This window comes from Pongo abelii, chromosome 22 (assembly GCF_028885655.2).
Source record: "Pongo abelii isolate AG06213 chromosome 22, NHGRI_mPonAbe1-v2.0_pri, whole genome shotgun sequence".
Classification (NCBI taxonomy): Eukaryota; Metazoa; Chordata; class Mammalia; order Primates; family Hominidae; genus Pongo; species Pongo abelii.
The window spans coordinates 53,239,421-53,261,869 of NC_072007.2; the positions used below are offsets into that span (position 1 = coordinate 53,239,421).

A 22,449-nucleotide genomic window follows, 5' to 3' on the forward strand; every position below is an offset into this window, starting at 1 on the left:
ACTGTCCACTGTAGATTAGATTTACCTGTGTGGTCAATCCTCGTGTGTACATACATTTCAGAACTGCTAGCCCGGACCCCTGTGTGAAAAACTCACGATCTACAGCAGGGGTGTCCAATCTTTTGGCTTCTCTAGGCCACATTGAAACAACTGTATTGCACCACACATAAAATACACTAAGATTAATGATGAGCTAAAAAAAAAAAAATCACAAAAAAATCTCATAATGTCTTACAAAAGTTTACAAATTTGTGTTGGGCCGCATTCAAAGCTGTCCTGGGCTGCATGCAGCCCACAAGCCATGAGTTGGACAAGCTTGATCTCCAGTATTCTGTCCAGTTCTTTTTGTCTTTAAACTTACAGTATCCATCAAAATCCTATTTTCCAAAGTTACTTTTTTTTTCTTTATTTAGATAGAGTCTCGCTCTGTGGCCCAGGCTTGAGTGTGATCTCAGCTCACTGCAACCTCCACATCCTGGGTTCAGGCCCCCTGCCTCAGCCTCCCCAGTAGCTGGGACTACAGGCGTGTGCACAACCATGCCCAGCTAATTTTTGTATTTTTAGTAGAGACAGGGTTTCGCCATGATGGCCAGGCTGGTCTTGAACTCCTTACCTCAGGTGATCCTGCCTCAGCCTCCCAAAGTGCTGGAATTACAGACGTAAGCCACCGTTCCTGACCCAGTTACTCGTTTCTTTCCTTCACCCTGGATTCAGGGTGGTGAAGTTATTCCTTTTGAACGTGAAGTTCGCTTGTTACTGTTTATATCCATTTGGAATTTCTCCCACAACCTGGTTGATCTTCATTGTTTATTTTGGGGGGCTGTGAAACATCACTGTGATTCTAATGGGGCGCTTCACAGAAAGTCTCCTTAGAAAAATGTTGCCACGCCCCATCCCTGCTACTCCATTCTTGCTCCGTTTGTGCCCCACTCCCATCCAGCCCTGCAGGCAACCACTCTCTTTAGGTCCTGGTTTATCCTTCCTTCCTCCAGAGCACCCGAGTAACTGCTGCCCTCCCCATCTCTCTTTAGGTCCTGGCTTATCCTTCCTTCCTCCAGAGCATCCGAGTAACTGCTGCCCTCCCCATCTCTCTTTAGGTCCTGGTTTATCCTTCCTTCCTCCAGAGCACCTGAGTAACTGTTTCTCTCCCCATCTCTCTTACCTGAAGGGCACACGCTGCAGACACACATCTGCACCTGCTTCTTGCTCAGCAGCGGGTCGCGGGAACCACCCCACATCGTCACTCATCTGTCACGGCTGCACAGTGCTCCCTTGTGACACAATGCACAGCCTATAACCTTTTGGGTGTTTGCATATTGTTGGACGTGTATCTTCAGGGCAGACTCTACCAAGCGCTGCTTCTGGGTGCGGGTCAGACTCGGGACCTGGGAGAGGATCCAAAGGGCCCTGGGGTCCGGTCCAGACCAGGGTGAGGCGTGGAGGAGGCTCTACACAGCCATTTGCACCTCAGCCAGCGCCGGGTGGCGGCAGGGAGGCCTGGGCTTCTGCACTGGCTTCTGGCCTCTTCTGGGCACCCATGCTTTGTCCATGAATGGAAAGCAACGCTGATGGCTGCCAAATGTGTCCAGGATGTTTCTGCAACTCCTGTCCCTCTCCCTGTCCCACTGTCCACCTCAGTGACCTCTCTTCGCAGCTCTCACCCCACCCTCTGCCACTGCCACATCTTCCTCTGCGCCCAGCCTCTGCCTCCATCTGAAACTTTCCTGGAAATCTCAAAATGTAATTCTAGGTTCCGCTGCCCTGGGCAGCACATCCCCCTTTAAAATAAAGGGCACCAACCATCCCCTGGCACCTCCCCAAGCCATACCCCTTGCTCCCCTCCCTTGTCCTTGCAGCCCAAGGGTCCCCTCGGCCAACCCAAGTCCCCACCTGGGCTTCTGCCGTGCCCCCGCCCCCCCGCCCTCCCTGCCCCTGGCCAGCAGCACCTTCTCCACCCGGGCCCCTCTGCTCACAGCGCCCCCCGCCCCCATCTCCCCGAGGGGCGGGGAGCCAGGGCATGGCCCTGAAAGCCTAGCCCTGGCCTTGACCTCCCCGGAGCGCCCTCCCCACCCTCTGCCCTCTGCCAGCCCCGGCCCCTGCCCTGGCCCCGTCCTCATCCTCTGCTGCTGGCCTTGGGGTTGCGCCCCGCGGACTGGGCTGCGCCTGGGGGTCCTGGCAGCCTGGGCCGTCCCACGCCTACAGGGATGGGTGAGGTCCTTCTTGGGGCTTCTCTGACCCATTCTCCAGTCACCTGAGGGCGCTGCTTCCCCGCGGCCGCCCTGGGTTTCTGTGCAGCTGAGGCCTCCGCCTCCGCGGCCGAGGCCGGGTGATCCCGAGACCCCGGGGTCCAGGGAGGCGCGGGATCTCCTCCCTGGTCCCAAACGCACCAGCTGCGCCTTAGGAGGGACAGCCTCCACCCATGGCGCTGTATTTCTACATATGGCTAGCCAATTTGTATTTTTAATAGAGATGGGGTTTCACCATGTTAGCCAGGCTGGTCTCGAACTCCTGACCTCAGGTGATCCACCTGCCTCAGCCTCCCAGACTGCTGGGATTACAGGTGTGAGCCACCGCACCCAGCCAAGCAGAGGTTTTTAAAGGCAAAATGAAGGCCGGGCACGGTGGCACACGCCTGTAATTCCAACACTTTGGGAGGCCGAAGCAAGCGGATCACTTGAGGTCAGGAGTTCAAGACCAGCTTGGCCAACACGGTTAAACCCCGTCTCTACTAAAAACCCAAAAAAATAGCCGGGCGTGGTGGACACCTGTAATTCTAGCTATTCAGGAGGCTGAGGCAGGAGAATCTCTTGAACCTGAGAGGCTGAGGTTGCAGTGGGCCAAGATTGCACCACTGCACTCCAGCCTGGGCAACAAGAGTGAAACTCTGTCTCAAAAAACAACAAACTGCTTTCTGGCTGGGTGTGACGGTTCATGCCTATCATCCCAGTACTTTGGGAGGCCGAGATGGGAGGATAACTCGAGCCCAAGAGTTGGAGGCCAGCCTGAGTAACACAGCAACATCTCATCCTACAGGTTTTCTTTCCTGTTCCCATCTCTATCCTCCTCGGCTGCTTCCTCCTCTCTGTTCTCCTGCTCAGTTTGCTCTCCAGGGTTTTTCATTCCGCTTCTTAGCAGAAAGTGTTCCTGTTGCTTTCCACTCCTAAGGCCTCTGTGTTCTTCTCCCTAATGGTGCCCTCTCCCAAATCTGATGGAAGCAAGCCCCTGCCTGCTCTGGAGGTCCCCAACCCCCAAATGTGGTGGGTGGGTCACTTGGTGCTGCCACTGACTCCTGCCCCCAAGAGCTGCCTCTCATTTCAAGCTGATGCACTTCTTGCTGTGACCTCACAGGAGGAATGGCGTGTCCCACCTGTCTCGAGGGGTTGCTGTCTGACATCAGCACAGGTGTAGAGAGGAGGGGGCATGGGTGAAGGGCCATCGTGGTGCAAACCCCACTTCCTCCAAGGAGGAGCTGAGCAGAACAGGAAGCGTCGGGCCTTCAGGTCCCACGCCTCCAGCTGAGGCTTCCATACATGACCCAGGGCAGACTGGTAGTGAAGTCCCCATGTTCAGCCAGGAGCACCCACCGAGGCTTCCAGTGCACCGAGGAGTGATGTGCAGAGGACCTGCCGCATCCACGGTGGTTTTTTGGTGGGCAGCACTTGCCTGCCCCGGCCTGGAGTGGCCCTGCTCATGGCCCCAGCCCAAGGGTATCTGGCAGGAAGGGGTCTCGGGACCATCTGCTCCAGGGTCTCCTTTCAGACCAGTAAGGGGAAGTGCCGGCCATCCGCGAGTAGAGCCTCACAGAGTGCTGGGAGCACCTGTGGCTGAGGATGGGGCTGGCCTGGGAGGACGAGGGGCTTCGAGGCCACGGAAAAGAGGCTGGGGCCACAAGCCCCCAGGGGGGCGGATGGGAGGGGCTGGGCAGAGGGTTCCTGGGGCCACCACTGTGTACCTGCTGTGCCTGAGTTAGGCCCTCCTGTCTGCACGCCACCCCTGCTGGCTGCAGTGACTCCATCTCCAGACCAACTGTGTGTGTGTATGTGTATGAGTGTGTGTGGTGTGTCTGTGTATGGTGTCTATGCACTTATGATGTGGTATTTGTGTATGTGCATATCTGTGGTGGGTGTGGTGTGTGTCTGTATGGTGTCTATATAGTGTAGTGTGTGTGTGTGCGCATGTATGATGTGAGCGGTACGGTGTGTTTGTGCATAGCTGCATGTGGTGTGGTATATGTGGTGTGTGTGTTTGATGCTGTGTGAATGTGTGCATGTGTGGGGTGTGTTTGTATGGTGTAAGTGGGATGGTATGTGTGTTATCTGTGGTGTGGTGGGTGTGTTTGTGGTATGGTATGTCTGTGTGCATGTGTACATGTATGGTGTGAGTGGGATGGTGTATTTGTGTGCATGCATGTGCATGTATGGTTTATGTGTGTGTGGTGTAGTACGTGGTATGTGTGTGGTATATGTGTGCACCTGTATCTGTATGGTGTCTGTGCATGAGTGGATGTGTGTATAGTGTAATCTGTGGTGTGTATGAGTGTGCGCAATGCACATGTGGTGCGAGTGTGCATATGTGATGTTTGGTGTGCGTGTGTGTAATGAGGGTATGTGTGGTGTGAGTGTATACATATGAGTGTATGTGCACATATGGTGCATGAGTGCATCTGTGGTGTGGTGTACTGTGATGTGTGCTGTATGAATATATGTATGTGCATATATATGGTGCGAATGTGTGCGTATGTGATGTGTGTGTGGTTGTGCGTATGGTGTACGTGTGGATGTGGGTGGTATGTATGAGGGTATGTGCATGTATGGTGCATGTGTGTAGAGTGGTGCGGCACATGAATGTGCATGTATGGTTTGAGTTTAGTGTGGTGTGGCACACGTGTGTATGTGGATGTGTGGTTTGTGAGTGCATGATGTACCTGTATATGTACATGTATGGTGTGTGTGTTGTGTGGTATGTGCATGTATGGTGTGGACTGCACACGTGTGATGTGTGGTACATGTGTAAGTACATGTATGGTGCATGTGTGATAGTGTAGTATGCTGTGAGTGTGTGCATGTATGGTGCACTAGTGTGTAGTATAGTGTGTGTGTGATGTGGTGTGGCACATGCGTATGTGTATGGTGCACGTGTGTGTAGTATGGTGTGGTGTGTGGTGTGGCACATGCGTATGTATGTGTATGGTGCACGTGTGTGTAGTATAGTATGGTGTGGGTGTGTGGTGTGGTGTGGCACATGCGTGTGTATGGTGCACGTGTGTGTAGTGTGGTATAGCATAGCATAGTGCATGCTCCACACTCCTCTGGGACCCTCAAGCTTCCCTGCCTCCTCTGTGGGGAACCCTGGGTGAGGTCTTGCTGTAGAGGAGAGGGCGCTGCTGTGCGATTCTGGTCCAGATGGTTCAGCTGGTGACCCTGGCCTCCCCATGCCAGGCTCCTGGAGGCCATTCCCAAGGTCCTGGGGGGAGGATTGAAGCCACGCCCCTGGGTCCCGTGCCCACCTGGCCCCCTACCCCCGAAACTGCACTCTTGGGGCCAGCCTTCCCCACACTATCTCCACCCCTGGCACCACTGCCCCCATACCCAATACCCCCTCCCCCAGATCTGGGAGCTGGGATTCTGCCCTGCTGTCCCCATCCGGGGCCCCTCTCCTCTGCAGGTGCCTGAGTTGGGAGAAGGAGGGGTGGCTGTGAAGAGAAGGACGAAGGAGATGGCCCAAGAGCACATCCTGGGGGCAAGTTCCCAGGGAGGCACTCACTGGTAAGGGAACAGGTGACACTCGCTGTCACCCACCTTCCTCGTGACAGTGGCACAACACCTGCAAGCTTGGGGCTGAGGCCAGATTCAGGAGGCCTCAGAGAAACAAGAGCTGCTAGAAGCTGTGGCCCATCCACTGTCACCCCAGGGCTTCACCATGAGCAACTTCACGAATCCATGCCCAGCTCACTGCAGAATCCCCGGGCGCCAGCGCTTCACCAAGAGTGGCCTCCAGACTCCACATTTTAAGAAGGAACTCCCGCCCCATCCAGCTCACTGCAGAATCCCCAGGGTCCCTGCCAGCCTGGCACCCAGCATGCCCCAGTATTCTGGAGATGAGTGGGGGAGTTCCTTTGCCGGGAAGAGGTCCCTGGCTGCGTCCCTGCAGGGCGGTGGCTGAGCCCATGCCTCAACCCCAGGGCCATTCCCCGCTGTGTGCGCCATCCTGAGCAGGGCCACAGAACGGATGTCCCACATGGCCAGGACCCCTGTAGCCACCTGACCCCGGCAGGCTGTGGCCCTCGGTGAAGCAGGTGACCGGGCGGGCTGTGGGGTTTGGTGTCAGCTCTGCAGTGTCACTGCTGCTCAGCGTATGAGTTTCCACTCCCAGCACTAAATGAACAGATGAGCAACTGTAGGTGCCTCCGAGTGCTGGGGAGGGGACGCTCAGCCAGCCAAGGGCCTTTGCCCCAGGGGAGTAAATCGGGGCATTTCCTGGTGGGTGTTGGCTGGGCTGGAGAAGCTGGGCCTCCTGGCAGGGGCTGGCATGCTGTCCAAACACTGCACAGGCAGCCAGACACTCCTCACCTGGGCCTCGGGCTTCTCACCTGAACCACAGGGTGGTAACCCCTGCCCCTCAGGCGGCATCAACGTGACCTGCCTAGTGCACAGTGAGCCTGAGGCAACACGGTCACCACCAGGAGACTCCCTGGGGAAGAGGCCCCCAGACAGCGAGGTGCCCATGAAGGAAGTTCTGCACAGGGGCCGCCGCCATCCAGCAGATGGGAGGGGCCCTGTCTGGAAGGGGAGTGGGGCGAGCGGGCCACTTGGCCTCCCTGGTATAGGTGAGGCCAAGGCAGCTAGAATTTGGGACAGAATACCCACAAAGGGGAGGGGAGCTGCAAAGACGGAAGGAAATACGCACCAGGGTCCCGTCGGGGTCTTCGGATGAACACCAACCTACACATTCTGTAAAACCCCAGGACGCCAAAGAGCTTTTGAGGAAAGAACAATCCTCCGGAGGGTAAGACAAACAATTCCCGCCTTGCACAGAATCACCCTCGTCCCTCAAGCCAGTGTGCAGACACTTCTGAATACCCAGGATTCTGCAGGGACAGCAGGAGGGTCACACCTGGGAAGGACTAAATCATCCAAGGAAAGGCTACTTCAGCCTCACTCTAGTGAGCTTAAAACAAACCTGAAAAAGACCAAATTAATCTACATGTGGCTTAACAGCCTGCCAGAAAGCGTAATATTCTTTAAAGGAATGTAACAAAACTTCACACTCAATAATGTAAATATCACCATGTTCCTAGTCAAAAATTTACTAGACAGACTCAGTAGCAGAAAAACATATCCCATAAGCAGAGGACAAATCACAGATGCTCCTTGACTTACGATGGAGCTACATCCCAATAAGCTCATCGTCAGCCGACATATCGCACACAAGTGGTGCACAGTCAACAGAAACAGACCTAGATATGACAGTGATAATGAATTAGCAGAAAAGGAACAATTATCTTAAATTTGCTCCATATGCTCAAGGGTATTTTTTAAAGCATGATTATGATTAGAAGAGAAATGGAAGACACCGGTGTGCTTTTTTTTTTTGAGACAGTCACTGTCACCCAGGCTGGAATGCAGTAGTGCAATCACGGCTTGCTGCAGCCTCAAACTCCCAGGCTCAAGTGATCCTCCCGAGCAGCTGGGACTACAGGCATGTGCCACCACACCTGGCTAATTTTTTTTTTTTTTTTAGACGGAGTCTTGCTCTGTCGCCCAGGCTGGAGTACAGTGGCGCGAATCTCGGCTCACTGCAACCTCCGCCTCCCAGGTTCAAGCGATTCTCCTGCTTCAGGCTCCTGAATAACTGGGACAACAGGCGTACACCCGGCTAATTTTTTATTTTTAGTAGAGACAGGGTTTCACCATATTAGCCAAGCTGGTCTCAAACTCCTAACCTTGTGATCCACTGGCCTCGGCCTCCCAAAGTGCTGGGATTACAGTCGTGAGCCAATGCGCCCGACCTTTTTAATTATTTTTAAAGATGAGGTCTCACTGTGTTGCCCAGGCTAGTCTCAAACTCCTGCGCTCAAGCAATCCCCCTGCCTCAACCTCCCAAAGTGTTGGGATCACAGGTGTGAGCCACCAGCCTAGCTGGAAGACATTTTTTAAAATACCAAAACCAAATTTATAGAGATGAAAAAACACAATGGCTCATACAGAAAATGGCCATGGCTTAACAGCAGCTTAAAGATCAGTGAGCTTGAAGACGTGGAAAAAGAATCTACCGAAAATGAAATGCAAACTGAAGAAGATGAGCAGACTCACGGACCCATGAGTCCACAGCAAGCAGCCCATTTGAGCACCTGGGACTGCAGGAGGCAGGGAAGGAGTCTGTGAATAGCTGGAGTATTTCCAAATTGCATAAAAATGACAAATCCTACAAATCTTGACAAACCCCCAAAACACACATACCCTAAAGCTTAACAAATTACAGAAAACCAGGGATAAAGAGAAAAAATCAGAAGCAGCCGCAGAATACATACATGATGACTATCATGTATCAGTCAAGAAATAGAAACATTTAACACGAAGAATGATTCCACAGGAACAGAGGGTTCCACTAACATGTAACGAGACTTCGGAGAACAGGGGCGCTGAGGCCTCGGGAGAACCTCCACCGCCAGGACTGAGACAACAAACCTACAAGCGTTGAGTCTGGTTCTCGGTGAGAACCTTGGAACCCCACATCGGCTGAGACGCAGCTCTGACCTGAGTGGGGCTATGATGTGCCGGGTGGTGCAGCTGGCCGAGGTGCAGCAGGCTAAGGCCTGAGAGCAGGAAACCCAGGGCGTGAGTGCCAGCGAGACTCACCCAAAGCTCTCCCTGGGGCAGGAGGGAGGCAGACCCCCTAGGAGCTGGACAGAGGCAAGGAAGCTTAGCAGGAATCCTTCCCACCATGGTGAATGAACCTGGGTGTCGCTAAACTCCTGGAGACTGTCACTGAGAGCCCCCGCCCCCACCATGAGGCTGGCAGGCACACACCACAGGAACCAGGAGGGCAGGCCCCTCCTTCCTGTGGAGTCCCTCCAGCTCCTTCCAGTGACAGAGCCAAACACTGTGCCAACCTGCAAAGGAGGGTACGGGGAGGGCCCAGCTCCAGGGTCACACGGCAGGGCTGAGAAGGGTGCACTGGGCCCGGAGAGGCAAGACAGGGATAGCTGGAGACACCGTGTGGGGACCACACATATCTGCACGTGCACATACAATCACCCTCCCACTGTGAAGCACAAAACAGGGCTCAACAAATCTAGACAGAGGGAAGTCAGCAAAGTATATTCTGAGACCACAATGGAATAGAAACCAGAAACAACAACAAAATCTGGAGGAAAACCCTAAATGTTTGGAAATTAAACCATACTTCCAAATAACCCACAGACCAAAGATCTCACAAGGGAAATCAGAAACAAAAACGTATCACGTCAACATATATGGGGTACAGGAAGAAACACAGAAAGTTCTCCTTCCCAGAGAGGCCCTCACGGCTGGTCAGCTGCTGCTGGCTGCTGGCAGGAGGCCTCAGTTCTCTGCTATGGTAACCTTTGTAGGTTGGCTGAGTGCCCTCGTGACCTTGTGGCACGTTTCCCCCAGGGTGAGTGATCTAAGACAGGTAAGTCAAGGTTTTGGTAAGGTGGCCTCAGAGAACAGGATCAAGGTTAGGTCTGGATTGAAAGTGGGCAGTGTCACTGGCTCCCTGCAAAACTCCACACCACACACTATGGGCCTTCCAAGTCGATCATGAGCCACCATAGCCGCAAACACTAGGCGTGAGGATGCACTGCGTTTTCCAAGCTGGGGTCGGGGTCTGGGATGAAGGACTGGCAGGATCTTCTAAGAAACGTGCATAACTGAGAGCCAGCAATTCCATGCCCAAGTACACGCCCAACAGAAATGCTTACAAATGTTCCAGAAGACGGGTGCTGGCCGGGGGCAGTGGCTCACGCCTGTAATCCCAGTGCTTTGGGAAACCAAGGCAGGAGGACTGCTTGAGGCCAGAAGTTCGAGACCAGCCTGGGCAGCAGAGCAAGACACCATCTCTACAAAAACCACAGAAATTAGCCAGCATGCAGGCACACACCTGCAGCCCCAGCTACTCAGGAGACTGAGGTGGGAGGACTGCTTGAGCCCAGGAGGCCCGGTGAGCCAAGGTCACACCACTGCACTCCAGCCTGGGTAACAGAGCAAGACCCTGTCTCTAAAAATAAAAAAAACAGAAGACAGGTGTCAGCATGTTCAGCATGTTCATCAGTGCACTATTCCTAACAGCCAAACTGTGGAAACTACCCAAATGCCCATCAATAATAGAACGAACACGCTGTGGAATTTTCACACAATGGAGTACTTGGCATAGCACTGAGAATGAACAATCCACAACCACAGGCAACAAGGTGGATGAGCCTCAGAGAGTGGAGCAGAAGCAGCCAGAGCAACAGAGGGAAACTGAGGTCAGGCCGGCCAGCATGTGTGTGCAGTGCCTAGAAGGGAACATGGGCGTGGGGCCTTCCCGGCAGGTACTAAGTGTCCTGCTTCTCGTGGGTAGTCACACACGTGCATTCAGTTGCTGAAATCCCAGTTCCAGCATTTCACACGCACTTCTCAGATGCACAGTGCGCACACCGTAATCAGAATGAAGAAAGGGGCCAGGCATGATGGCTCACGCCCGTAATCCCAGCACTCTGGGAGGCCAAGGTGGGAGGACTGCTTGAGCCTGGGAGGTGGAGGCTGCAGTGAGCTGAGATCACACCACTGCACTTCAGCCTGGGTGACAGAGTGAGACCATCTGGAAGAAAGTGCTTAGAATTAATAGATTGGGTGCAGTGGCTGACACCTACAATCCCAGCACTTTGGGAGGGCGAGGTGGGAGGATCACCTGAGGTCAGGAGTTGGAGACCAGCCTGGCAAACATGGCAAAACCCCATCTCTACTAAAAATACAAAAATTAACTAGGCGTGGTGGCGGGTGCCTGTAATCCCAGCTACTCGGGAGGCTGAGGTAGGAGAATTACTTGAACCCGGGAGGCAGAGGTTGCAGTGAGGTGGAGGTTGCAGTGAGCCGAGATTGTGCCACCGCACTCCAGCCTGGGCAACAGAGTGAGACTCTGTCTCAAAAAAAAACCAAATACAATGACCAAATTTTCTTCATCAATTAAAGAGGTAGAACAAAGTCCAAAGAATGCCCCAAAAGCAAAATACATAGAAACTAAAAAAATAACGGCAGAGAGCAGATGAAATTGAAGGAGTGAGATCCTCCCAGATGGCAAACAGGGTGGCGACATCTCACAGAACAGACCCAGCTGCGAGGCAGTCACAGGGGACAGGAAGGCGGTGGGTGCTGCTGTTCTGGGTGAAGGGGCAAGAGACGAAACTAAATATATGCGGAGCTGGGTTCAACCCATGCAACTGTAAGAGGTATTTCTGGGATGACTTCGGGCAGGTGAACAGGAACCAGTCTATCAGTCAAGGTACCAGCAAGAAGGCAGCTGCGCCATCCACTGAGACACAGAAATGGCTATTGGCAGAGGGACCAACTCAGGACCAAGGCAGGATGCTGAGTAATAGCAGGAAGCCAGCCCCGCTGGGGAGGAAGCAGAGCCTCAGAGGAGCCCCGCAGTCCTCGTGGAGAGACGCAGCCCTGTGAGGAGGCCGTTCAGGTCTCAGTCCCAGCCACTCCACTCTGCAGCCGTAGCACAAAGCAGACACAGATGAGAAGTGGACAGACAGGCATGGCTGCATCCATAAAAGTTTATTCTCAGACAACGAAATGTGAATTTCATGATTTTCATGTCATGAAATATATTTTTGTTTTCAACCATTTTTAAAATGTAAAAAAGCCATTCATAGGCCATCTATCAGGCCGTGGGCAGGATGCAGCGCATGGGCCTGTCTGCCAGACCCTATTTTACATGAAGATGCCAGCAAGACCAACCTGAACCTCTCTTAAAACCAAGACTTTCAAAGCAGACTATGAACAAGAGAGCATGCCCTGCGCCAGATGCCCTGGCAGCGTGAAGGAGGCCAAGCTGATTGTACAGGACAGTGGCCCAGCGTGACCCCTGCCTTCTGAAACCCCTGATCCCCAGCAGAGAGTAGTGGGCCTCAGCTTTGCAGACAGCACTGTTTCCAGATCAATGTTAAGAGGAAAACAAGGCACTTATGAAAAATTTGAAGCATTCCAGCTTTTGATACACAAAAGGATTCTGAGTCCCCAGCGATACCCCACATCAAAGTCATCGCCAGCATGAACCTGCTCCTGTGGGGAGACTTCATCACTGGAGAGCAGGCAGGAGTCGGCCTGAATGAATTAAGTGATGTACCCAGAAGCTTGTCCATCACAGAAGCCTCTTCCCAAATCACGCGGCGCGCACCTCACACACAGCGCACGACCACACGGCACGCACCTCACTCACACGCAGCGCACGATCACGCGGCGCGCACCTCACACACAGCGCACAATCACGCGGCGCGCACCTCACTCACACACAGCGCACGATCACGCGGCGCGCACCTCACACACAGCGCACGACCACACGGCACGCACCTCACTCACACACAGCGCACGATCACGCGGCGCGCACCTCACACACAGCGCACGATCACGCGGCGCGCACCTCACACACAGCGCACGATCACACGGCACGCACCTCACTCACACACAGCGCACAATCACGCGGTGCGCACCTCACACACACAGCGCACGATCACGCGGCGCGCACCTCACACACAGCGCACGATCACACGGCACGCACCTCACTCACACACAGCGCACGATCACGCGGCGCGCACCTCACTCACACACAGCGCATGATCACGCGGCGCGCACCTCACACACACACACACACAGCGCATGATCACGCGGCGCGCACCTCACTCACACACAGCGCACGATCACGCCGGGCGCACCTCACACACAGCGCATGATCACGCGGCGCGCACCTCACTCACACACAGTGCACGCACCAAGGCATTTTGCCTGGTATATTACATTGCTGCTAAACATTCCTAAGAAGTTGCCAGGGTTCATCCTTGCTGATCGGTGATTGAAATTCAGTAACATCCCTGTGGCTCTGCAGTGTGTGCCAAGGTCAAATCAAATCATAACAACGTCCTCAATCACCTCCCTATAAACCGGGTGCCAGCCAGGCCCGTGTGCTCACACTTCCTGAAACAAGTTCACCATCTGTGCCACCGATGCCGGACAGAGCTCCCTGTGACTCCGAAACGTGTTTCTCACTTCCCACAAGGGAGCCACTCTCCAGGAGCAGCTCATGAGCACAAGGGGTATGGCTGGGGTTGGGGCTGGGGCGGGCTGAAGCATTCATGCTGAGTTTCAACAGCCTGTGTGGCGAGCAGCTACTGCGGGGCAGCACATCACCTGGACGCTGAGACGGCGGGAACAACATGAAAACGTCCACCATGCCAGAAACGTCAGCCCACAGATGCTCCTAGAGGAAGACGCAGCGGACATGAAGGGCAGTATGAGAACAGCAGAAACACAGACAGCTGCCGCCACCACAGGCTCACACGCAGCCTCCAACATGAAAAGAAAGTGCTTCAAGAGCTTCCACTCCAGTGGTCTGGCTTCCCTTCAACCAGAAAGGGCACACAGGCACCCAGAAAGGGTGCACAGGCACCCAGCAAGAGCCTGTGCTGGTAACACACGATGTTCTTTCTAGAGCCCAGGGGACAGTCCCGTCCTCTGAGCTGGTCACAACTGACATCACCTTTTCCTTCTTGAAGGGACATGCCAGGATGCAGAGGAACAAGTTAAAAAGCTTTTCCTAATTTGAGGTGAGAGGCACCACTGACCGCCACAATCAGCAACTCAACGTCGCCTCCCCCGGCCTCATCTTCTTGGCATGCCCGTTGGGCCCAGGCGGGGGACTCCGGCGCCGCTGCTTCTTCTCTAGCTGCTGCTGCAGTCTCTCCTCTTTCTTCTTCAGGTAGGACGTCATGTTGTCAAACGTGGCCTTGTAGAGACTGCTGAAGCTGGCGTCTGCGCCAGCAGAGCCTGTGATGGGGGAACAAGGACAGGTGCCAGGTGGGGCAGGAACATGGGACTCGGCCACCACAGCGGGCCCCCTGTAGCAGGGAGTTACCTCGTGACTCCCGGAGTCCTCGGTGGACCGTGGAGGGCACCTTCTGGGATGGCTCCCCACGGTGCCCACCTCCTGGGACCCACACCCTGGCTGGACCTGAGGACTGGCTCCTAACAGAACGGGGCAAAGATGAAAGAATGTAATGGAAACCAGGGCACCAAGGCTGGGCCTCCACCCCGCCAGCACTCTCTTGCTTGCACGCCCAGAGAAAGCCACTACTGCACCATGAGCCGCCCTGTGGAGGGGCCCAGGTGGCAAGGGACCAGGAGCAGTGGCTTCTGGCCAACAGCCAGAGAGGCCCCCTGTCCTGCCGACAACCCAGACTGAGCGAGGTCGGGCCCTGCCTGGTGAAGCTAAGGTGGCCACCTGCAGAGACACAGCTCAGCTGAGTCCGGACCCCTGACCCACAGCAACTGTGAGACAGTCAGGATGGGGTGCCTTAAGGCATCGAGTGTGGGAAAGCATGTTCTGCAGCCACAGGGAATGGACACGGATTTCATCTACTTTATCTAAGTGTCAAGGATTGGGGGCAATGACTGACCACAGGCACACGGAGACAGCCTCAGCCTGGCCAGGAAACCACAGGCCCAGCCGGTAACCGGCGCACCAGCTATTGCCTGAAGCCTGCCCATCCGGCAGGTGGCGCAGCCTCCCCGCCCCTCCAGCGACTCTGCTGCTTGTGGGACACTCCCCCGTCCCTCTCCCAACACAGAGCAGCAGCCCTCCCCCGTCCCTCTCCCAACACAGGCCCCCAAGTCTGCACCGGGAACAGGCCGCTCTATCTATGGAACATCTCAGGAGAGCGAGCCCAGGCTTCGGCCTGAGACTGTTGTGCAAGGTGACACTCAACAGGTCCATGCTGTCCGTGCCTAGAGCACGGGGGCCATGAGCACTGCCGTTTGCAGTCCCTGACACAGCCAGTGACAGGCCCACTCTGAAGTGTTCCTAAAGCAGATCCCAACCCCGCTGCAGGGCCCAACCCTGCCCGTCTCAACCCTCAACATCCTAAGCAAAGCAGGAGGGAGAGAAGCCTCAGAGGCAGAGCCAGTGCACCGCCACTCGGGAAGCCTGGCAGAAGGCGGCTGGGCCCCCATCAGCGGAAACTCCTCCGACCTCAGTGTGAATCCCTCCAGAGCTCCAAGGAACCTCAGTGCTCACTGGAGTGGGGTTTGGCTTTGCAAGACTTCAGAGCAGCAACTTCTTGTCGTGAATGAGGCACCTGGATTCCATGCTGGGCTAATCCATCCTGCAGACACCATCGCCTCCAAGATTGCCCAGTGCTAGCACAATGACGCACCCAGAACTACGGTGTGTCATGTCCCCAGAAGGCAGGGTAGAAAATGTTCATCCAGTTCCTCCCTCAGCCTGGCTGCTCTCCTTCCTGCAGCCGCAGCCACGTGAGTTGCTGACTAGATTCCCTCCCCTCAGCTGAGTGTTCCCGTCAGGACAGTGACCATCCTGCCCCTGCTCAGCCTCCTGAAGACCCCCGGGGCCTCTGGCTGGACCCCCACTAAACCTCCCAGTGAGGCCCTGCACTTGCTGACGCACACTGCAGTGGGATCAATTCCCTCGACACCGTGGACCAGGCCTGAGGCAGCACAGCACCCGCTCCCTCTGGGAGCCACCAGGTGCCAGCCCTGTGCTGGGGACCTTCAACGCCCAACTCTGAAGGCAGGTGGGGAGCGGGGGATGCTGCTCAGACCCTGAGCCCCCAGTTCCTGAGTGGCTCTCGTTAGCCTGACTCCCATGGAGGCCTCCTTCTTCTGCTGTGCATCACCCACCTCCTGCCCTGCCCCGCCTTCTGGATGGGGACACACGCTTATCCTCCCTCTTTATCCGCACACCAGGTCCCCGGGTGAGTCACAGTGTGTGCTTCTGCTTTCTCTGAGGACCGCGCTGGGTGTGACCCCCAAGGGCAGCCTGCACCTGTGCTCTCACCTTCCAGCATGGCCCAGTTCCCACGAAGAACACCAGAGACTTTCTTTAACACGGCGCTCTCAGGAACAGACTGCAGGCGACAAACAGGAAATCTTCATCAGAAAGAGGCACGCCTGGAAACCCAGCACCAGGACGCAACACACGCTGGCCAGAGAGGCTTGCAGGGGCGGTCCCCTCCTGGTGCCTGCGGACCCCCACTCGCCTTCCATGGAGACCTGGGGAGGCAGCCCCCACAGCTGGCCCATGATGCCAGGGCAAGCTCTTCACATGCAGTTCATCAACCTCAGGGGCCCAGCAGGTGCGACAGGCACCCACTGGGGACATCATGAGGCCTGCCACTTCTCAGGTAAAAAGAACTGGATGGCTTAAAAGTGCTTCCAGGCCAGGCGCGGTGGCTCACACCTGTAATCCCAGCACTTTGGGGGGCCAAGGCGGGCGGATCACCTGAGGTTGGGAGTTTGAGACCAGCCTGACCAACATGGAGAAAGCACGTCTCTACTAAAAATACAAAATTAGCTGGGTGTGGTGGCACATGCCTGTAATCCCAGCTACTAGGGAGGCTGAGGCAGGAGAATCGCTTGAACCCAGGAGACGGAGGTTGTGGTGAGCCAAGATCGTACCACTGCACTCCAGCCTGGGCAGCAAGAGCGAAACTCCGTCTCAAGAAAAAAAAAAGTGCTTCCAAAGTGCTCAACTGAGCTTTGGTAAATGGGTACCTACTCCACTCAACTCCACAGCAACCCTGTGAGACGCGGGGCAGGCAGGGGCATCACTCCCACGTTACCAGGAGCGATGAGGACAAGGTACAGGGTTCGCCGCGTCCCCCAGCAAGCAAGCAGCTCAGCCCACCGCCCTCGCCCAGAGACCCCACCGTCTGCCTGGAGGAAAGCAGCTCAGCCTGCTGCCCTTGCCCCCTCCTCTACCCGGGGATCCACGTGCTCCTGAGGGCTCAGCCAGTGCCCCAGGCCCGAGGCTGTGCTAATCCAGCCTCCAAGTGTTAGTCCCACACACCCTAGCCACACTGAGTGCCAACTTCATCACTAAGTGTGCTGTGGGGGGCCACACACTCCCCCAAAAAAAGAACTGCTGCAGACATCACCACATGGGACAAGCCAGCCAGGCCGGCCAGGCACCCGGCTCCCTTCACCCACGGTGGAAGCCCCAGCCACTGCCACTCAGGACACAGACCCTGGGCCCCAGAAGTGGCTGAGTTGAAAGAGGCTTACCTATGGACCCAAAAACCACAGCTGCCGCCCCACACCCCCAGGCTTATGGAAGGGCAGGGCATAGGACATCAGGAAGGTGCCGAGTCTCACCTGCCACTGGTCGCCCACAGGCCTATAGAGCACCAGGGGGGCTTCCTGGCAGTGCTGGAGCACCCACAGCCCCTGGGTCTCCTCGAAAGCCACGTCCCACACTTGGTGCTGGAATGCCAGCTGCTGCCTGTACACCAACTGCTGTCTGCGGGCATCCAGCTGGAAGATGTAGACCACAGGAGTGCTTGCCACGAAGAAAGAGAGCACGATTACTAGGACTACAGGTCCATGGGCTCCGCTCTGCAGCCAGCACTCCAGACGGCACAGCCCTTGCCAGTGCCACCTCAGGAGAGCCTACGCTGAAAGCCCCAGCTGCGCCACTCCCAAGTGCTGGCGCCGGGGAAACCATGGGGTGACGTACACTTTTTGAAGTCCTAAGCTCTGGGGTGGCTCGTGGTGCAGCAACAGCTAACCAGCATGGTACAGGCAGGCAGGGCAGGAGGACGCAGGCCCTGGGCTCAGGCGCAGCTCTCCTCTCACACCTGCGTACTTCTAGAACGAGCTAAGAGACCTCCCCAGGCTGTCATAAGGACAAGATGAAAAGTGCCGAAAACACCAAATAGAATACCTTTCCTGACACACAGAAGTCACTCGGGAAGAAGCAGGGGAACTGCACTCCACCCCTAAACCCACCTTGTCAGCACCGCCAACCCCAGGGGGTTCCCATCCAACCAGCCCCAAGCCGAGAGTGAGGTGATGCCACCACGACTGGCCCAGGGGAAAGTCTGTCATCTCAGAAGGCCAGGCAGAGGTTGCTGGTGCTCTTTACGCCAGGGGAGTTCAACGTCAGGTTGAAGAGCGCTGGCTGAGAGGAGCCCACCCTCACACAGCAGCAGTCATCAAGTGACATTCTCAGAGGGAGGTGCTAGACCAATACCACCACCGTCCAGGACCTCTTCATTGAGGACGTGGGCCAGTGGCCAACCCGCTCTCTCTTCCCCCTGCAGGTCTGCAGAACCGGAGGCCATAGAGGTGCCGCCGCAGCTTACCCGTCGCACAGGAGCGCCACGCAGTTCTCCTGGCACCAGAACGCAATCCTGGACGCGGCAAACCTCTAAAAGGAGAAGAAGCACACTAACTTCACACCACCTGCAGGGGCCCGACGCTGGGCGCTCTGATCCAACAAGAGCAAGACCAGAGGACGCTCACGCCTCCACATATCAAGGAAGAGGAAACAGCACTGGAACATTCTGGAATCAGTGAGGAAAGGAGGATAGCCGATTCCGTTTCCCAAGCAGATGACAAAAGCCCCCCAGTGGCTCTAGCACTCCCTGCAGGGCCTGCAACAGCCTCCAAAGCCAACCAAATGGGTCAGACAGTGAGGAGAGGAGGTAGCAGAGGACACAGGGGAAAGGAAGAGATGAGAGCTACACACACAATTGCCCTGTGAGCTCCCACACTTCCTGGCAGAAGAAATATTAAAAATGAAGACGAGGCCGGGCACAGTGGCTCACACCTTTAATCCCAGCTACTCAGGAGCCTGAGGCGGAGGTTGCTGTGAGTCAAGATAGCACCACTGCACTCCAGCCTGGGCAAGAGTGGGACTCCATCTCAAAAAAAAAATTTTTTTTTTTAAATGAAGGAAACGTCCAGGAACCTGAGTCCACGTGAAGCATGAAGGAAAAGGCCTGGTCCTCTCTTACACAGCTGCCTGGCAGGGGGCAGAGGCCACACCACACAGTTCTCTAGGAAACGGAACAGACCGTTTGGCGGGAAACTTCGCCAAGGCCTGGGCTTTCAGGGTGTCGTGAGATTGCTCCAAGCTGGCCGGAGAATGCTGGAGTGGGCCTGGCCCCGCCCCTGCCCCACCTGGCTGGCAGACCCACAAAGGTACATGCTCAAGCACCTCCATTCCTTCCACTTCAGAGCAGGATTAGAGGCCTTCCTGTACGTTAAGTGTTTGCACGCAACGGGGAGACAAACTATTTCCCACTGACATGAGGAGCCACCTTCAGAATTTGAAATACGAGATTTCCCTCACACAAGAGGAAGTCTGGCATTGAGAGCAAACGTTTCCAACGGCGAAGTGACTTTTCTACTCAAGCCAGGCAACTGCAGGTGTCTACAAGCACTCAGTCGCCTAGGAGTGAAGAGAAGCAGCTACCTGGGGGGCCTGGGGGTCCACCAGCTCCTGCAGACTGGCCAGGTGACAGCAGTGCAGCTGGCGGCCGCTCCTGTACTCCCAGAGCCTCAGGGTGCCATCCTGCACAAACCAAACACACAGGTTAGCACACGGTTGCGGGGCTTCCGTCAGGTAGGGTGACAGAGAGGACAGCTGCGTGTGGTCGGGGCTCCACTCAGTGACAGCCATGCCACCCACCCTCAGGAATTAAAGGCTCTCTGCTCTGACTGCATAAATCGCTCATGCAAATCATCAAGGACAACGGTGGGGAACGGAAGGTGACCGATTCCCTGTTTCTCGAGTGCCAATATGCCCAGGCAGATGACAAAGCCAATGAGGCAGATCCCAGCAAAATAAGCCAAGGCCGCTAGATGGCCAGGTTGTCATCCGCCAGGAGGCCAGACCACATCTGCTGTGCCCGGGCCAGGCGTAGACACGGGCATGGACACAGGTGCAGACACTTCAGCAATCACGCATTCCCACAGGGAGACACGTGTGGGCTCATGAGCACGTGGCCACTTCTCCACTTCACTAAGAATGACAGGAAGGACATGGTCATCAGCAACCGTCCTATGACGACTGGTACAACCTTTCAGGAAGCCGACACAGGAACCAAGAGCCTCCACGCTCTAAAACTATCATAAATGGAAAAAAGGGTTTCTCTTTTTTTCTTGGTTTTATCTGTTGTTATTTTTGTTTAATTGAAATAAAGAGTCTATTCCACGCTGCCCACTGCACTGCAGTGGCTATTCACAGGCTTGCTCCTGGCTCACTGCAGCCTCTGACTCCCAGGCCCAGGCAATCCTCCCACCTCAGCCTCCGAGTAGCTGGGACTACAGGCATGAGCCACCATACTTGACTTAAAAAAAAATTCATTACAGCACTAATTCAGTGGAGAGAAATAAATCAATACTCATTAAATCTAATGAGAGTGTCTGTGCACTATTTGTGAGTATTTTTAAATGACTAAATGAAAAAGATGAAAAGTAAATACCCCAAAGAGCTAACAGTGGATGCATATCCTCTGGGTGCCGAGGTAAGAGTGGATGCATGAATGCACACACACACACGCACATACACACGCACACACACACCTTTCTACAAATGTGGCAGATAAACATGGAGAGCAACACACACATCTACAGGCATTTCACTCACCCCCAAACCTCTCTACGATGACAAGAAAAAGATGTTTAATAACCATGAACCCACCAAGACAAAGACAACAGGCAAGAAGAGACAGCAAGGAAAGCTGGGGGCTGGAGGCCGGGGAACAAACGCACCAGCCACAGAGAAGCCCGAGAGGTGCCAGGACCTGCCAAAGACCAAACTGGGCCAGGCAGCCTGAAGGCCAAGGTGGTGACGGAAGCTGTCAATTGTCTTTCCAAAGAGAAATGGGACCTCCCTGATGCATCCTCAGCCCCAAACTCCAGGCCAGCAGAAGGCTCTGGGGAAACAGAACCGAGAGGCCCCTGTTCCAGGGATGCTAAATACTCACTGAGAAGAGAGCCGCCTAGCCCCTTTGCACTCACCTCCCAGAGCCCCAGGGGACAGACCTGGGCAAGAGCAAAGGCCGGGACACTGACCACCCAGAAGAGACCGACTGACCCACACGTTCTACAGAGTCCACAGGCAAGGGGCTGCGGCCCACACTCAGACACCTGCTCTGAAGCCCCTCGGGCCCCACCCTGGGCGCACGCACCCAGCCTCCGAGGCCAGCTGGTGCTGACCCCCATCACACACAGGCAGATGGCATCGCCAGACATGCGAGGAAAACCTCCAATGAGAAAGGCAGACAACACACTCCAGAGAAGGGAATCAAACACAAGGCCAGCCAGAAATCGAAGAAAGCAAAGTCCATGCTCATCTCAGCGAGCTAAGAGACACGTGCACTATCCGAGAATGGGTGGCTGCAAAAAAGAACGTGCCAAGGGCAAGAAAGAACTCAAGATTCAAAATAATCCTAATAAAACTCAAGTCTCCACAGAAGGCTGGAAAGTAAAGTTGAGGCAATCTCCCAAGAAGTAAGACTATTCCTAAAGGAGTAGAAATACGAGATTGAACAGGAAAGAAAAAAACAGAGAATTATGGCCTGGCATGGTGGCTCTCACCTATAATCCCAGGGGGCAGAAGTGGGAGGCTCGCTTGAGGTCAAGAGTTTGAGACCAGCCTGGCCAAGCTGGCAAAACCCCATCACTACAAAAGTATAAAAAATTAGCAGGGCATGGTGGTGGGTGCCTGGAATCCCAGCTACTCGGGAGGGCTGAGGTGGGAGGATTGCTTGAGCCCGGGAGGCAGAGGTTGCAGTGAACCGAGATCACGCCACTGCACTCCACACTGGGCGACAGAGCAAGACTCTGTCTCAAAAAAAATAAGAATCACAGAATTAAATTGGTTCAACTAACACAAGCTTTAGAAAAAGTGAGCAGGAGGCAGGGGTAGAGAACAGAAGGTAATTATGTAAGAAAATGCCCCAGGTCGGAGGACACCGAAAATCACTGGCTGTGTGGCCAACTCCCCTCCGGGGCCCACCAAGTTACCTCAGCAGCTTTGACATCGCACACTGGGGCAGAGAAGGTCCTCCAGGCAGAACGAGAGCCCAGCTGTCACCCCACGGACACACGGCAGACGGCTGCAGGTTTCTACAGGAAGCGCGCGGGGAAACCCACAGGAGCAAGCAGCTGGAGAGCACAGTGTGCAAGGCCTCCCAAGCTCCGAGGGAAACCGTTTCAACCAGGACTTCTACGCCAAACTAACAACCAGGACTCAAAGCAGATGAAAGGTATTTCCAGAAAAGCAAAGTCAGAAAACACTGACCCTCCTCGCGCCTTCTGGCAGCTACCAGATGACGCGTTCCACTCAAACAAAGCAGTAAGCCATGAGGGACAGATGGGGCCTGGGGAGGCTTCTCTGCCCGTGGAAGATTTTCCTCAT

General features: G+C 55.2%; 1 protein-coding gene across 3 annotated transcripts in view; it reads right to left on the reverse strand.

Moving 5' to 3' along the window:
- Window positions 1–7,290: 7,290 nt before the first annotated feature.
- The window catches only part of WDR4 (WD repeat domain 4), a 35,626-nt gene continuing 20,467 nt past the window's right edge, over window positions 7,291–22,449 (reverse strand). Inside the window, exons 7-13 of one of the 3 annotated variants that reach the window (XR_010138810.1) lie at window positions 19,498–19,596; window positions 18,383–18,447; window positions 17,394–17,577; window positions 16,078–16,147; window positions 13,850–14,051; window positions 12,864–13,485; window positions 7,291–12,548 (exon numbers count right to left, since the gene is read on the reverse strand). Coding sequence is in view for 2 of the 3 variants with exons in the window: in XM_024239401.3 (XP_024095169.3) it covers window positions 13,858–14,051; window positions 16,078–16,147; window positions 17,394–17,577; window positions 18,383–18,447; window positions 19,498–19,596 (612 nt within the window). In the remaining variant the exon portion in view is untranslated. Of the gene's footprint in view, window positions 14,052–16,077; window positions 16,148–17,393; window positions 17,578–18,382; window positions 18,448–19,497; window positions 19,597–22,449 lie in introns of all 3 variants that reach the window. The other 2 variants (XM_024239401.3, XM_002830736.6) reach the window with 2 other exon arrangements.